At 40.5% G+C, this 17,740-nt stretch overlaps 1 protein-coding gene across 2 annotated transcripts in view; it reads left to right on the top strand.

Moving 5' to 3' along the window:
- Positions 1–10,040, top strand: part of TSHZ1 (teashirt zinc finger homeobox 1) — a gene marked incomplete at its 5' end in the record, with an annotated part of 52,880 nt that extends 42,840 nt beyond the window's left edge. For both annotated transcript variants that reach the window (XM_082479640.1, XM_082479639.1), the window contains one exon: positions 6,624–10,040. In XM_082479640.1, the coding sequence (XP_082335766.1) occupies positions 6,624–9,808 (3,185 nt within the window). In that variant the 3' untranslated portion in view covers positions 9,809–10,040. The remainder of the gene's footprint in view (positions 1–6,623) is intronic.
- Positions 10,041–17,740: the final 7,700 nt, after the last annotated feature.

The following is a 17,740-nucleotide window of genomic DNA, read 5'->3' as shown; positions in this document are numbered from 1 at the left end:
ATGAAACAGTGCCGAATGATGGAAAAGCTGAGACGAAACAAAGCCCCCAAATCCCTGCCGATGACCTGGCCACCACCGTCAGGGAGTTCAGACTATCAGGGTTTGCACGCCAATCTTCTCCAGCAGCGTTTTGCCTTGAATTGCTGTAAGAGTCGTGTTTGCTGTTTGTACTGGGAGCCGAAACTTTCTCTTGCAGACCTATTCTTGTGAGAAGGGCTGGCAAATTCGATGCGTTTTGCAGCGATTCCCAGCTACTGTCAGAGCGCAAGGATATATTCTGGGATGGCAAAATCACAAAGCCTTAAGCAAGCATTAAAGGGGCGGGCAGAAAGGTAATTCAGCAGGAAAATAGGGAGTTGAACAGGAAAGCCTTTTGAATAAGTAATTTGTAATAAAACCTTTTTTTTTTTTTAGTTAAACACTATGAGCTTTCACCCCGTTCTTTCAAAATGAATAGAAAGTTACTGCTGACAATGACTACGGTATTTGCCTTCTGTATCTGTGTGCTTGCCTTTTAATCACCGAACTTTTGTTTTGTACTTCACTATTAGTTAGTGATGCAAATGGAGGCTGAAATCCATGTGCCTGCTGAAGTCACTTCTCTAGGAGCCCCAGGCACCCTGGGCCTACAGTCTTTGTCATCCTGATCTCTGGTGCTCTCAATAATGCAGCAAGCCTTTGCTCCACCAAAGCGTCACCTGTCTAGGTGAGTCGTGCCATCCCCTATCTGAAGTGACAGCCATCTTTGAGTACCAGCATCTTAACTGACTTCTCTTTCATCATCCATGTTAGAGAAATAACATTTTCGACAAGGTGTTGGGTTTTTCCCCCGCTTTTCTTTATTCTTTCCCCAGCCCCCCTTCACCCCTTAGTTAGAGCACCTGATCAAAAAATTATTTCTGACAAAGATTTCCTGCTCCAAATTAAATGAGCTCAAGGAGACGGAGCATTTTCACGCAGAAAGAAAGTGAAACGTTGATGTTGGAAGTTAATGAATCTGGTAGCAGAGAGAACATTATTGAGACTGGATAATATGATCTAACAGCTTTCCTTCTTCTTATCCTCCCCGTAAAGAATGTATGGAAGTCAGTTATGTGGCATGATTCTAACATCTGTCCTACCCCATAATGGTAATTTGTATAAGTAATGGAAACAGGTTAAATACTTCCATTCTAATGTTGCCAGCAGGGATGAAAATGAACATTTCAATGAAATAATCTCGACAGAGCAGGGAGAGGAGGGGTGGATGGACTGATTCATCTCCAGCTCTCTTTGGTGATCCGAACACTAATGAGAATGCTTGAATGTATAGTTTATCAGATAGAAGGGGAAGAGCAAGTAAATTTCTCAGATTAGAATCACTGTGAAAATATACCCGCATGCAAGCTGCTTCGTTCTCCAATTGCCAGCGTTGGCTAATAATTTGCAGCATTCATTTTAAGGGGATAGGGGAGAGAAGAGAAGGAGGTGAAGAATCTTTTTGTTGGTTTTTAATGGGATGCCTTTAAGGGTTATCAGTCAACCTGCTAGAAGCACGGAGGTTGTGCTTGTTACAATACCTTATCTACTTTTCAGACCCATTGCATTAGAATTAGAGGGTAGGCAGTTCTAGTATTTTGCCCCCCCATTTTGCTGCAATTAGAAATGAAAGACACAAACCACCGTAGTAAGGTTATTTGGTTGTCTGATAGTCTGTGCTGCTCCTCAGCCATTGTCATAACTAAGCCATATTTTTCCACTGTAGTGACATTGTAATACAGACACGCACACACAGATTTGTAGCATCTGTGCCAGAATTTGGTATGAACATTTGTATATACTAATATAGAAAATTCGCAAATCTTCCAGCAGGCATGTTAACCTCTCACAATGTGAGATTTTGGATTCTTTTGCAAAACTCTCATGACTGTATTTTGGAAATGTATCTGTAAATGTTTTTTTTTTCCTCTCCCTCTCATTTTTCTGTAAGGAGGGAGATGTGTGGCTGTTGATTGTCTTTTCTATGTGTACGTTTTTGGCCAAGATGTGAAATGTGGTCTTGTGTGCAGTGGAAGTCACCCCCAGCCTGGAGTGCAGTTTGTGCAAGGTGACAGTGCGGGCTGTGAAAACTTCTGCAGCTGCTGTCTCCTGTTGGCTGGGTAAATATTAGAAGCTGTGGAAATACATCTGTTGAAGAATGGTGAACATTCACATTGTGCCGCTGTTGTTTAGTCCCAGAGTAGGCCCTGATTTAGTGAAGAATTTTAGACTTAAACCCATCTTCATTTGTAGATGCTATGAAATATGTATTTCAGTGAAAGATATTTCAGTATTCAATTGTTTTGCTGAATTGTGGCCTTCAATACTTAGGTGTTTCTTTTGAATACAGTTATTTATCTGGAGGATTTAAAATGGGGTCTTGAAGAGTTGACTACGTTTAATTTTGTAGGCTGTTAAAAACAAATACAATCATTGCTTTTTGTTGTTTTCAAAACAATGTAATCAATGCTGAATCCCTTTTTGAATGGAAAAGAATACCTCCGTAGAGACAGATTCCTTCAAAAGCACTGGTCCAAGGTTATGAAAAGGTTTTATGTGAGAATATTTATATTTTTAACCACATCCTTACATTTCAGATCTCTGTCTGCTTTTTCAAACAATGGATGTGTATTTATAGTGTAAATATTCTCACTGAAGCAAACACAATGTGCTGTGCTACTCACATGTACAATATATAGCGTCTCATGTCCACTTAGATTAGAATGCACAGCTTTTAACACTGCTCAAAGATGACAGTGTATCTATGGGGAAGCATTGGCATCCAGAAGGCACATTTTATAGGCAAAAAAATATTAGCAAGACGTAATAAGAAGAAACGCAAACTGCTCCCCCTAATTTTTAGTTGTCTGGAATTTGAGGCTTTTCCCCCTTTTTCCACTGTGCATTTGCCTGAGTCTGTGCATGCAGAAGTGAGAAGGAAAAGAAAAGATGACGTTATCTTCTGTAATTTCTTCTGCTTTGGGTATAGTTTTCGTTGAGGAGGATCGCTGCTTATATCTGCTCTTGGTATTTTTGTGGGGTTTCAGAACACATGTAAACCAGCAGTGTCTTTGCAGATGCAGGAGTATCTGGAGAAGATTGCTGAGAGTTTCTCGGTCACAGAAAGACAGGCTGTTTGAAATCTGCCTGTCTGTTGATCTACCCGTTACAATTTCGGGGGAGAATCTGTACATCTCACGCTTTTATTTGACGTAGAATAATACTACTTGTCTCTGCAAGTAGTTATAATAGGAATATTTTTGCTGTGTTTAAAATTCCGAAGCTTACTTATTTTGTCAAATTTCTGTGAGAATTTTGTTAAAATCATGCATGTTTTTAGAAATTACTATTCTTCATTTTGTATACTTCTGAATTAGCTCTAACAGAAACCTTTTTCAGTTAGAGAATTGCACTGACCTTGCAAAATACCATATGTTGAGTATGCTGCTTTTCATCTTATAAACATTAGTAGTCTTGAATGAAAAGGTATTGTGTCTATCCTATGGTATCTAAAGGAGTTAAATAAAATCTTTTTGATTGCAGTGATAGAAATGAAATATTTCAGATAAATTACCCTCTTATTGGTTAAGAAGCATTATTTCTTTGTGTTATTTCAGATAACTGTACAGACGTGGGTGTGCGCATCATGTAAAGTCTTTTTTTTTTTTTTTTTTAGTATCTGGCTTAAATTCTAAAATCGTAGAAAATCAGAGTCCTGGCCAATCATACATTAACTCTTATATTACTGTATATATTGGTAAGGGAGTGAATTCAATTGTGTAGTAGTCTCAGCAGAATCTAAGACTAGGAAAGTAAGTGAAAGATGGATATTTCACCCTAACACTCAGTTTCTTCGCTTTGACTGTTTAACACTGACTTTTCATGTAGTTTTAACATTTCTTGTGTGGTTTAACTCCTTTTATTTTTATGGTAAAGTGCAAAAGTACAAGAATAGAGAAAACACACTGTCATAAATAAATAAAGGAAAATAAAAGATAGGGCAGTGGCTCAACTAGAGTTTCTACTTAAGCAGATATTTAGGTGGTTATATATATCAGTTATAAAAATATATATTTATGCAACAAAGTAAAGAGGTGTAAGCAGATAATTCACATGGATTCTTACAAAATGCTTTGTCAACAATAGCAACATTCAGCATCCTACAACTGTTTCTTACATCTATTTATTAAAAATATTGGGATGTCAAAATTAGAGAAAATTGGCATAGTCTCACTGAGGTTAGTAAGAAGATGGCTGTTCATGAAAGCTCAGAATGCGGGACCCCCAATTTTCAGCTGCCACTCAGTGACTGCTGATCATTACTAAATTTTCTTGTTGTTTGTTTGTTTTTTTTTTTTTTAAATAAAAATGCCAGATGGTAACTGTCCATTTTTATGCATTTTAGGCTTCCGAGTTTTTTTATTTTTATTTGAAAGTAATTTCAGAATCAGAAACCATATTCTATAACTGTTCTTTTCTGAAACTTAAAAATGTATTGTCTTTTGCTGTTAAAAATGACTGAAAACAGGTGTGTTTAATGACAGAACTGAGATCTTAGACTGTAGCTGTGGGATTGAATTCTCCTTGCATACCTGGAGTTCAGAACTGCAGCAGTACTACTGTGCACAAATACCTGCAGAGTGTTTCAACAGCAGCATTACTGCAAGACTGGGATGCTGACTGACTTCTTAGTTCTTTTACTATTTCTGTATTTTATTCTTCATTTTATGGACCAAATGAATTTTTAAGGATATTTTTTACCTGGTTTTATAATGCTTTTCTGGTGTCTTTGGCTCCAGGATGATTTCTGTAGTGACTTCTGTTGTGCTTGGTATTCACCTGTCCTTTTAAACATATTTGAAAACACCTGAGGCTGACGTATCTGTAAGGAATTGGGCCCTGCCTAACACTTTTTTAAAACCCAAAAGATCAAATTATCTTCTGAAAAAATTTGACACTTAGAGGACAGATGAAAGACACAGTGGACATCTCAAGGTTCAGCACTACCCCAGAACTAAATGGACTGCTTTCCTACTTTATCTTAAAAGGTTGGACCGAAGTAGTTAGGGGCTGCATTAAGACTGAGTAGCAAGGGTGAATACAGAATGCTGTACTGTTACTTTTCTCAAAAAAAAAAAAAAAATGTTTCAAAGAGTGTTCATATTACAATGAGAGAAGACTTCTATTTTTCAGAAAAGAAGTTTCAGAATATATTAGGAACTGCGTAGGAAAAGAAGCTCAACTGGTACTTATGCTCCCCCCAACTGAAGAAGACCTCAGCTTTGTTAACATGATAATACATATTTTCTTCATATCGCACAGGAGCAGAAGTGCCTCCTTTTCTGGCTTTCTTTCAGTATTGTACCATGGAGGGACATAGGCCACATTTCGGCATCGCTTGCTACACAGTTCACTTGACAAGGAGGCATTTTTTTATTCGATTACTGAAAAATGTTCACAATCCATGTTTTCTACCTTGACATGCTTATAAATGATCTACATTTCATTATCATTGTGATTTTTTTTAAGTTTCTTTTACAAAACTGGGGGGAAATGTGTACAAGTATGTTTCCTGCTTTGCAATGGAAGTGTACATTTATCACTTAGGTACATGTAAGCCACTTCTGTGAATTGGGCCCTTGGAGTAAATGTGTTTTGATGTAATGGCCATCTGCTCATGAATATCACATTTGCTAGTGTAAAAAATAGTTTGATATAGATAAACACATAGTTCGGTAAGATTATATAGTTTCGTCAGGTAGCAATGCAATAGCAAAGTTTTATATTTACCATAAGGCAATAATCAAGCTGGGATGGAGTTTTCAAGTTTTGTGTTTGTTGCTTTTAAAAATTAATCTCTAACATTTAATTTTTGTGGCTGACTGCTGTTTTCAAAATAGGACCCACATGAGGTCATGACAGGCGGCAAAGTATATCCTAGCCATTTCAGGAAACAATCATAGGGTTGCTTCTCTTTTCACCTTGTGAAAACAAAAGCTGTTCTGCTCTCAGGTGGACCCAGTACAGCCAGCCACCAGGAGACCCTGGAACAGCTGACCTGACACACTTGCCCCGTATAGCTCCACTAAGAGTCAGGTGGCAGTGACACAGAAATGGCCCTTGAAGCTGTAGCTAAAGCCGGTTTGCCAGAGAAGACAGCCCTGACGAGACAGAGTTGGCCAAGGCAGAGGTTCGGAGTACCTAGGTCTGAGGAGCGCGGGTCAGCTGCAACGTGTTGCGCATACGTAGTGCAGTAAATACAGCTCAGTGCCAGGCTATTTTTTAAGTTGATAAAAACTGGTTTAGTAGGCTCTTTGTTTGATTTTGGGTTTGATATTATGGTATCTATCGCGGTCCTGGCACATATTTTACTGCTGAAGTCAAAGTTTATTCTTAGATAGCACTGATATCAGACTGTAACCAGGACAGAGTATGTGGATTTATAGGTGGAGTGTGTGAGTGATGGTGAGTTTGGTTTCTGGATGTATCTTCAAAATTTGTCTTTGTGGTTACTGCTTTTAGTATAGAAGACAGCAATGATGTAAAACGTGCGTGTTTGATAACTTTCTCTTGTTTTTCCCCCCCTCTCCCCTCCTGTATTTTAGCATATGTTCCTGAGGAGGAATTGAAAGCAGCAGAAATAGATGAAGACAGCGTGGAAGATGATGGGCTGTCTCTGGACATCCAGGAGAATGAGTATTTGTGCAATGAAGAAGCGGAGATCAAAGAGGCTCAAAGCTACCAGAACTCCCCAGTCAGCACTGCAACTAATCAGGATGCAGGCTATGGTTCGCCGTTTAGTGAAAACAGCGATCAGCTGGCCCATTTCAAAAGCACTTCCTCTAAAGAAGAGAAAGAGGATCCTCAGTGCACAGACAATGTTTCCTATCCACAGGACAGCTTGGCACAAATAAAAGCTGTGTATGCAAATTTGCTTTCAGAAACTTGCTGGTCCAGTTTAGCTTTGGACTTAAAGAAATCCAATCCAACCACCAGCAACAACGGAATCAGCCAGAATGAAAACACCACCAGTACTGACACCAACACCAATTCCCAGAGTACTAGTACTACCAGTACCAACACGAATACCAGTACAACTACCAGTAATACTAGTAACACTAATAGCAACAGTGGTGGCTCAGGTTATGACTGGCACCAAGCTGCATTAGCTAAAACTTTGCAGCAGACCTCATCGTACGGACTTCTCCCAGAGCCTAGTCTTTTCAGCACAGTACAGCTTTACCGGCAAAACAATAAACTTTATGGGTCTGTGTTCACCGGTGCTAGCAAGTTCCGATGCAAAGACTGCAGTGCAGCCTATGACACACTGGTGGAGCTAACAGTGCACATGAACGAAACTGGACATTACCGTGATGACAACAGAGATAAAGAAGCTGATAAGACCAAACGATGGTCAAAGCCTAGAAAACGATCACTTATGGAGATGGAAGGCAAAGAGGATGCCCAGAAAGTGCTGAAGTGCATGTACTGTGGGCATTCATTTGAGTCTTTGCAAGACCTCAGTGTCCATATGATAAAAACAAAGCATTACCAGAAAGTGCCTCTGAAGGAGCCAGTACCAGCCATCACTAAATTGGTCCCTTCTACCAAAAAGCGAGCACTTCAGGACTTAGCTTCACCTTGTTCACCTGAGCCAACAGGGATCACTGCAGAAGCTTCCCTGGGTGAGTCTGCAAAGGATCAGAAAACTGCCAACCCCTATGTGACTCCAAACAACCGCTATGGCTATCAAAATGGTGCTAGCTACACTTGGCAGTTTGAGGCACGCAAAGCCCAGATACTGAAATGCATGGAATGTGGCAGTTCCCATGACACTTTGCAGCAGCTCACTGCTCACATGATGGTCACTGGTCATTTCTTGAAGGTGACCAATTCTGCTTCCAAAAAAGGCAAACAGCTAGTATTGGACCCTGTGGTGGAGGAGAAGATACAGTCTATACCTCTTCCACCCACCACCCACACAAGGCTACCAGCCTCCAACATTAAAAAGCAGCCTGATTCTCCAGCGGGCTCCACAAACTCAGAGGAGAAGAAAGACCTAGAGAAGGAAAAGGTGGTGGTCAGTGAAACAGAGAAAAAGATTAAAGAAGAAAATGAGGACTCTACAGAGAAATTTGAGCCAACAACTTTATATCAGTACCTCAGAGAGGAGGACCTAGATGATAGTCCTAAAGGTGGAATAGACATATTGAAATCCCTGGAGAACACAGTGACAACAGCTATCAGCAAAGCTCAGAATGGAGCACCTTCCTGGGGAGGCTATCCCAGTATTCATGCAGCTTACCAGCTCCCGGGAACAGTCAAACCCCTTCAGCCCGCAGTGCAGAGCGTTCAAATGCAGCCGTCTTATGCCAGCAGTGTAAAATCACTGTCGTCAGAACACAATGCGCTCATCCATTCTCCAGGCAATCTCACACCCCCACCTCACAAGAGCAATGTATCTGCTATGGAAGAACTAGTGGAGAAAGTTACAGGTAAAATCAACGTAAAGAAGGAAGAAAAGCCTTTGGAGAAAGAGAAGAGTTCTCCAGTCAAACCAATGTCACCTGCTGCTAAAGAAAACAAGGACTTCCCAAAAGCAGAAGAAATAAATAACAAACAGCAGCAGAAGAAGAGCTCTGAGACAGAAGTTCAGAAGGTCAAAAAGGATAGTCCAGCAGAAGCACATACGCCAAATGGTACAGAGCCACTGAAAACAAAGGTTGCAAATGGCTGTAACAATTTAGGAATCATCACAGATCATTCACCTGAGCCATCCTTCATTAATCCATTGAGTGCTTTACAGTCCATTATGAATACCCACTTAGGCAAAATCTCTAAGCCGGTAAGCCCCTCTCTGGACCCTTTGGCCATGCTGTACAAAATTAGCAACAGCATGTTGGACAAACCCATTTACCCAACCACTCCGGTCAAGCAGGCTGATGCTATTGACCGGTATTACTATGAGAACAGTGATCAACCTATCGATTTAACCAAGTCCAAAACCAAACCTCTTGTTTCCAGCGTGGCTGACTCTGCCTCGTCCCCGCTAAGGGAGAGTGCCCTGCTGGATATTTCTGATATGGTGAAGAACCTCACAGGGCGTTTGACACCCAAGTCTTCGACTCCGTCTACCGTGTCAGAGAAGTCTGATGCTGACGGGAGCAGTTTTGAGGAAGCTCTGGATGAACTGTCGCCAGTACACAAGAGGAAGGGCAGGCAGTCCAACTGGAACCCTCAGCATCTTCTGATCCTTCAAGCCCAGTTTGCTTCCAGTTTGAGGGAGACCCCGGAAGGCAAATACATTATGTCGGACTTAGGTCCACAAGAGCGGGTACACATCTCTAAGTTTACTGGTCTTTCCATGACCACAATTAGCCACTGGCTGGCCAATGTGAAGTATCAGTTAAGGAGGACAGGTGGAACTAAATTTTTAAAGAACTTGGACACAGGACATCCTGTTTTCTTTTGCAATGATTGTGCCTCTCAGTTCAGGACTGCTTCTACATACATAAGTCACTTAGAGACGCACCTAGGGTTTAGTTTGAAGGATCTGTCAAAGTTGCCACTTAATCAGATTCAAGAACAGCAGAATGTTTCAAAAGTCCTCGCAAACAAGACTTTGGGCTCACTTGGAATCGCCGAGGAGGACTTAGGCTCCACATTCCAGTGTAAGCTCTGTAACCGAACTTTTGCAAGCAAGCATGCAGTCAAACTGCACCTTAGTAAAACACATGGCAAGTCCCCAGAGGACCATCTGATCTATGTAACTGAGTTAGAAAAACAATAGCGTCCAGGTAAGCAGCCAGGTATGCAAGTGACCACAGGAACATTGCACTAAACTTCTTCATAGTACTGCACTAGGCCTGACCTGAGCCTCTGAAATCAGTCTTACTTTTGTTGCTGAACTGCCTATCTGGACCTTGGTTTTTCTTACACTTATTTTGTAGTTATATTTATATGCTCTTTGTCTGATCTGTGCATGGTTATTTTTTTGTTTCTGTTTTTATTTTTTGTGAGTCAAAGTCTGACCTTTATTTTCAACATCTGTCCTTGATGTTAAGCTATCTTTTGTAGAATATAGTGGGAGACACTATTGAGAGACATTAATTTAGCCGTAAAGAAAGACACAAAGAACAATGATAAAGAGACATCCTAAAATTACAAAGTTGCCATGACAATAAAGGTCACAGAACCTGGTAGTGTCAAGTTTTAACCCTCTGAGAACTGTAATAGCATTTCTGTGCCTTTCCCAATGACTAAATAAGTAAATAAGGAAAAACAAAACAAAAGGCTTAAAGGCGTTTCATTCAAATAAAAGCTGTGTCAGAAGGAGAACTTATTTTTTTTAAATGAATGAGCTTCTTTTTTTTTTTAATGCAGAACTGGTTTGTGAAGAAATTGTGCATGCAGTCCTTGGAAGAAGGAGAGCTGTGTAGTACTCAAGGGGTTAGGAAGCCACAACTGTATAAGTTAAATAATAATTACAAAAAAAAAAAAAAGCAAACCAAGTTGCCACTATGCCCAAACCCTCTGGATGCTGAGAATTGCCACTTTTTGGCAAAAAAAAAAAAAAAAAAGAGTATGCAAGCTGTTATTTAAAACAAATGTAAAAATGCTCTTTTCTTTTCTTTCCTTTTTTTTTTTTTTTCCTGTAAAATACTGCAGTTTATAGTTATTTACAAACGTTAAGCTTTGGTACAAGCTGACCTTTCTATAGTGTGCTGCATTGGTAAATGAAAACAAACAAAAAAATGGGGCAAATGTTGGATTCTGTTCCTTGTAAATTGCCAGCATCAGCTTAAAAAAATACATGTTACATATCGTACCATTTTAAACTGTTCAACTTTCTTTGTACCTTCTGGCTGTATGCTTTCTCTTTTAACTTTTTATATTGTCATTTTATATTCGATTTCTGTGTATATAATGTAAAACCACACTTTTTGAATAAAATTTAGTTCCTGCAGCTTGATATAAATAGAGGAATTTTACTGGCACCTGCATCTTTCCAGATGCATGTACTTAAAGGAACTATCTGACAAAAAAATAAATAAATAAAAATAAAGCAAGCAATGCACTATGAATTATACATTTTGATGTTTTATCATTAATATTGTACAGTACATTTTGGTTCACACAATTAAATCCACTGTTTTCTCAAGTGTAAAATAAACCCACATGCAGTTCTTGATTTACATACATTGTCATGTCGTCATTATATTGCCTTTGAGGTGTTATTCCAGCAGTAAGAGGCATCGTTTATATAATCAACCAGCAAAAATCTATTCGAAATCATCTCTCGTGATCTGTATGCTGACGTGTTTCATTCGAAGCTGTAATACTAATAACCTCTTGAAAGAGATTTGCAGCAGGTACGCACTGCGAAAGGTACAGAATCAGTGGGGCGCCATCAATTAGTGACGGGCATTCTGCTCATCGCTGAAGTACAAGAAGGGCCGCACAGGCTCTGGCCAAGTTAATTTTCCTCTGCTGCATGAGTGTACCCGGAGCCATTTTCTGTGTGTATTCGAAGACCGTCTCCTCCCTTCCTTCCTTCTCAGGCAAAACACCTTTTGATTTCAACAGCAGCATAGTCGGAGGCTGTGGCTTCTGCCCCTGTAGTCGGATGAGCGCGGCGGTGCTTGCCGTTCTGGCAGCGGTGCAGACCGCTGAGGCTCTGACACCAGTTTTTACTTACAGTACAAGAAGGCAGACCTGTGTTTCTCTGTACTTTTTAAATATTGCATTTTGAGGTAAGCTGAGTGCTATCATATCAGGAGTTCCCCTTAATCTTTATTTCTGTTCTGTTGAATGCAGATGTCATTTAGAATGTAAAAGAGAGCTGTCAGAGCCTTCACTACTCTATCTCCTGAGTGCTTTGACAGTTACAGTGTATGAAAGCCTGGGATCTGCTATCCATTACACTTTTTTTGGAGGGGCTATTAAATATGAGGACCTAGAGGGGTTTGCTTTCACATGGTATTAGTGATACTATTGTGTTATATACGCTTCTGTGTACGTATGTATTTCTGCTCCTGCTTCTCAATTCAAGTAATTTAAATGCAAGATCTTTGCTTCCAAACAGAGCACCGTTCTACATTTAATCTTTACTTTAGTTACAAGCCCAGAAAGATCCATGCATTGTTCTGTTTTCTGCACGAGCCTTAGCAAGTCCAGGTCAGTTACATTTACATAGCATTTCTAAGTAGTGCAGGAAAGTGCCATGAGGTTTTTTTTAAATGTCCCTTACTTTCTTCGCTGCTAACTACCTATGTCCTTCAGGGGATCTAACCATTTAGACATTTCAGTTCAATTACCGGATGATTATGTACTTTGGGCCCAAGGGGTGGTGAGGAAGAATAACAGTCAGGCCTACGGCTGTAATGCAGAGTCTTTAAATAATAACCCTTTGAAGTTTTGTTTACTTTACCACGGGCCTGCAAACATGTGATTATAGAATATGCTGTATTACATTGCAGTAGTGGGTGAAAAGGTTGAAAGGGAGAAATAATAGCTCTAAAGTGGGTTTGAATCTAATGTAAATCCATTAAAACTCATTTTGAAACATGGCATGTAAAGTGAGTTCTCAACACCAGGTGACTCCCTCGAGAGGTGTTTATGACATTGCTAAATCCGTTCAGTTCTGATAGCTTCAGAATTGGACAATCACTCATCATCTATGCCACTGTCTGAAGAAAGTCCATTTAGAATAAACTAGCAGCTTTACCTGGCGACTATGCTGATGTAACACTTTCTAAGACTGAAATATGAAGTAGATGAAAATTTGAGGGCTCTAATGTTTCACTTGCTTAACAAAACGAAACAGTAGGGTCTTTATTCTTTGGATTTTTGCCACTTTTTTTTTTCGAATATCGCATTTTGGAAAAATTTCCTTTTTAAAAAAAATTGCACACAGTTTAGAAAAAAGTTATTCTTTTCCTCGGAGTTGGTTCGCACGTGTATTTCTTCTTTATTTCAATAAGATTTCAACAAAGGTAAGTTTGTACTATGTTATTAGTAGCTACTAGAGCTACTATGTGGCAGAGACCGCACAGCCTTTCAGGACTGGTCTTGAAGAAGAGAGATCTGAGAGCCTTAAAACCCGTAGCAGTCGCTGTAAGCCCGTACACCTATTCTGTGACGTATTCAAAATCCATTGTAGCTGATTCTTTTCAGAGATGTCTGCAGCTACGTTTCTTTCAGCCTTACATTGCTGGTGTTTGCATGTTTGCCTCTCTCGGTTCTCAGAGGGGAGGATCTTGCTTTGTCTATTTCACAGGTTTGATTTCTGCTTCCGTGCACTTTTCTGTGTTGCTGTTATGAAGCTGATGCAAACCACTGCAAATTTGAGAGATCTGTGTGCTGATGACATTAGTCCTGAATGAAATGACATTTTTTTCTTTTTTAATAGCATTTGGTGGGATATTCACTAATGTCTTCTGCAGCATAACTTTGTTACGGCTTTCTCTGGGTAGTTACGCTGGTAATAATGACACCATACGTAATCTGTCCTTATCATGGAGGCCACTAAAATGCAATTGCAATTAAGTATAAAGGCATAAAAATATACACATTATCTGGCATTAGGCTAATCAAGGCACAGCACATCAGCTTCTGCCTGCAATTTCCAAAGCCATCTCAAATTTGAGCCTGTCGTATTCTTTCAGTAATATGGCAGGGGTCCTGGTTAGGAGACCTCCAAGGAGAGGCCAGTTTCCACACGGAGTGTTCTCGCAGCTCTGTAGGTGTTGATCTCCTGGCTGATGCAGCACTGAGTTACTCTCCCAGCATGAAAGTAGTGGGAAGTGGGATTTCACCATCTGTTCACTGAATTTTAAAGCGGGGTCCTTTTCTGTCCATGTATGAGAATAGAACGCTAACCCCAATTTACTGGCCAGATACTAGTCTAGATAATGGCGATGCTTCCAAATTTTTGTTTTCCCTGCTGTTCTGATTGTTTCTTCTCATAATGTTTCCTGTGGCTTTGCATAGTTTCTCTTAATCGCTGTGAATGGTCACCTTCATCCTACAGGTAGGTGGAGTCACCACATTTTGGGATGAGAAACACTATTCTAAGTAAAAGGTGATATCACAGTTAAGTGAAAATATCAATACTCAAAACTGGGTGTATTGTAAAAAAGAGGATTTTATAAGTCTATTTAGATGATGCAGATTACCTGAGGTTAGTGTAATTTGTGAAACGTGCTTCCTTATCCAGCATTTGGATTAGCTTTGTTTTTTGGCTAGTGACATAACAAAAATGATTTTAGAATAGTTTAGCACTAAGCGATCAGAACTGCAAACACCAATACATGGCTAATGGACTTGTTTGTTTTCAGACAAACAATATTAGAATAGGTGACGATTACAAAAGCTGTAGACATTCCCACTGAGAATGAGAAGGTCCGGTTACTCTGTTGTGAAGATTGCTTTTTTTACACTCCTGTCTTCAGTCTTGTCTAGTGACCTGCTGAATCAGGGTCAGCATGCTCAAAACGTGCCTAGTAAGTTTTTGTCCTAATTACTGTAGTTGTTACCTCTGTTTTTTTCCCCTTCCCTTTAAAAAATAGAAAGTTTAAATTTGATTAGCTATGGCCAGGTTGTCAGGATTTTTATGTTTTTTACTTCTGGGTAAACTTCCTAGTGTAAAAAATGTGGGGGAGAATTAACTATTAAAATTATTCATTCTTTTTAAAGAAGAATTTCTCTAACTAAATTGTTCAGGGTACAATGGGTTGACCATCAGTACAGTATAATTCTGAACAAATTTAGAATAGTGACAGTGTACTATACTTCTGTCCAGAGTGGTTGTGTCAGCATTGTCTGAAGATGGAGGTTAAAGCCTGACAGGTTCCTGACCGGGCTTGTCAGATGTAGGACACCTGCAGCTGAATGCCACGTGGTCATTTGAGGAAGGATGGTCGGAGTCTGGTTGTCTGCAACCCATCTGCTCTCGTAGGAGTCCAGAGCTGATTCATTTGCTCAGAACAGCATACATTATGAAATCTTGAGGGCTGATGGGACGTATTCGGCAAACATAGGCCAACCTTCAGGGTCATGCAGGTGGAAGTTGTCTTTCTTGGTACACACGACAACATGTCCAAAGCCTCCTCCTTAAGAGTGTGTACAAACTGAAGTTTGTATTAGAGCTTGTCTGTGAAGCACAAAAGTGGAGTGGTACCCATAGTTGCTACCCAAAAGATGGCACATGTGATGGTGGAATCCAGAAAGCGGCGTGCTAAAAATCATCTAGTTAGAAATGGTGCTCAAAGCTCCTGCCCACCAGGTAGAGGCCTAGCCACTAGGGCACGCTCTCAGGTACAGTTCCTTACTCCCCAGAAAGTTTATAATCAGAATAAGTAGTTGAGTTCAGTCCAATATAATCTGGGATGGAAGATCCAATAGCTTAGAGCAAGCAGTTTCTTTCAAATAAGTTCACTAGTGGACTGGTGGGTGCTAAATCAGTTTGGCAAAATGCATGAACCTGCCAGCTAGCACTTCAGTTTCATTATATCATACTGTGTATCACCACGCTCAGAATCCCTTCACCCTTGACATTCCTTTCAGAGGAGTTTGGATACTCGGGACTACATAGTGCTGAGGTCAAATATCGGTCCTGCTGAATTACTTGAAATCATGAGGTTTTGTATTTCTGAATGGCAGGATACATTGCTGGATCTTGGAAATGAGCATTGTCTTCAGATGCGGACAGACACATTGAGTCACGTGCCATTTGCCACCGTTCTGCAGCTGATGGAGACCATTGCTGTAAAATCCTGAAGACTGCCTCTGGAAGTGAAACCCAGCTAGGGAAAAACAAGATTTCTGCCACTCTCATCCCGGTACTGCACAGTATACTGGGACATATAAAGAAATTATGTTTTAACCTGAGCGTTTCTGAGTAGCAGTGTTCTGTGAAAACCAACCTTCTTCTTCCAGTCCTGGTTAGGCTTAGTTTATCGCTGCACGGTTCCAACGTGTAACATCATATTTGTTGTCATGGAAGCACTGCTACAGGCTCAGTGTCAAGAACATCCTCTTCTCCCCGCACTCCCCCCAGTCTCCAGCATAGCAAGGAGAACTGGCAGAGCGGCTCTGCAAGTCACCATCTGCAAGGAGTCCGAGGCTGGACTGGAAGGGAGAGGAAAGGGATAGCAAGGGTTTTTGATCTTGATAAAGGGGTACAAAGTTTTGTGTTTTCAGATGACCTCTCACTTCAGCTTAGCCTACTGTGGCTGGCAATACAAGAAGCGGCTCTTGAAAATGCTGCCCTTTGGCTTCAGGTCTTTGACATCACATTGCTTAGTACTTATAAAGGTACGAAAGTTTGTAGTAGATCACTTCTGTTCATCCTGCGTTCCAAGGGAAAGCCAGACCTGTTGTAGGCAGGATGTGAGATTCATTAATGGTTTTTCTCACTGGTATAAGTCACTCTCTAAGGCATTTTCATTCTGGACTTTTTTTTTCAATTTAGACTGAAATACTTTGGAGGCAATTTAAGCCAAACTGGAAAAAGCCACTTTTATTCCGTAATAAGAAAAACTGCCCAGAGCTGCTGTGGCAGGGAAACTGCCTAATGCTACCAGTGTAACTATAATGGTTTAACTGGAAAATTCTCACAGTAAACAAGCTTTAAGTTTATTAATGTGCAAATGCTGTCTCTAGAAAACACTGCAGCCTCAGACACTGCCCATAATTGGTATATTACTCGGCAGTCCAAGGTCAAACACACTCAGCATGTTTGCAATGGGCATGCTGTATTAATAAGTATATATAGTAGTATCCGAGTGTGTAGCGGGATGATAAAATGTGGTTCAAGGGTGCGCTGTATAGCACATTTCTTTTCGCAGTCATGTGTGTCTTTATGTTCAAGGGAGAGTTGTATTCTTAGCTGCCTCTAAAGTGCTATCTTGCTAAAGTTTGTAGCGTTTAGCATTAACTGTCTCTACTGTTTCTCATCACTACTTTTCTGTGGTGGGATAATGTGAAAAATTAGATAGCTTTGCTCTAAAAAAGGCAGCAGGTCTAGACTTAACATTGCACGGGGATCCTCCGCCCGAGTTTTGGGGGTTGGTGAGTGTCACATTTCACATTTTTAAAGTGTGCTTTGACAACTGGGAATCTGGAAAAGTAGAAAGAAGAAATAGGATGGAGGAACGACTAAGAACAGAGTCTAACAATCAGCAGCCATCAGAAGGGTAAAAGCAGCACAAAAAAGAATGGGATATTGAAGATCCACCGTGAGAAGAAGGAAAAGATGGGAAAATGAAATGATAGGAGAATAATTGCTATTTGCAAGAGCAGTCGGCAGGGATTTTGAAAGCTGGGACTGAGAGGGGTGAAAAGGGAAAGGCTGGAAGGCCTGTGTGCCTGTTAGGAAACAAAAGGGGATGTAGCTAGGTGAAGCTCAAAGGGGCTCTGCGCTGGGCGATATGAGCCATGTTTGGGAACCTCCCCGACCTCTTGCAAAAAACATGAAACGAGGCTGTATTTGCCTCGGAAGGAAAACAAGGTTTTGTAGTGGACAGCTGAAGTATTCGATGTAAAGACTTCATAGGATTTCTGCTTCAAAAACTGGAGGGTCAGGGAGAAGGAGAGACAAGGAGGGAAGCCTGAGCAAAGAGTTTGAATGAAATGTGATGGTGAGTGCTTTTACCTGGTGTTGCCTAAGACAGGGAGAGGAGCAAAGAGGAAGCTTTGCGTGGAGGAAATCTAACGGTTG

This window comes from Vanellus vanellus, assembly GCF_965231255.1.
Source record: "Vanellus vanellus genome assembly, chromosome: 2".
Lineage (NCBI taxonomy): Eukaryota > Metazoa > Chordata > Aves > Charadriiformes > Charadriidae > Vanellus > Vanellus vanellus.
This window is presented reverse-complemented; position numbering and strand designations above follow the sequence as displayed.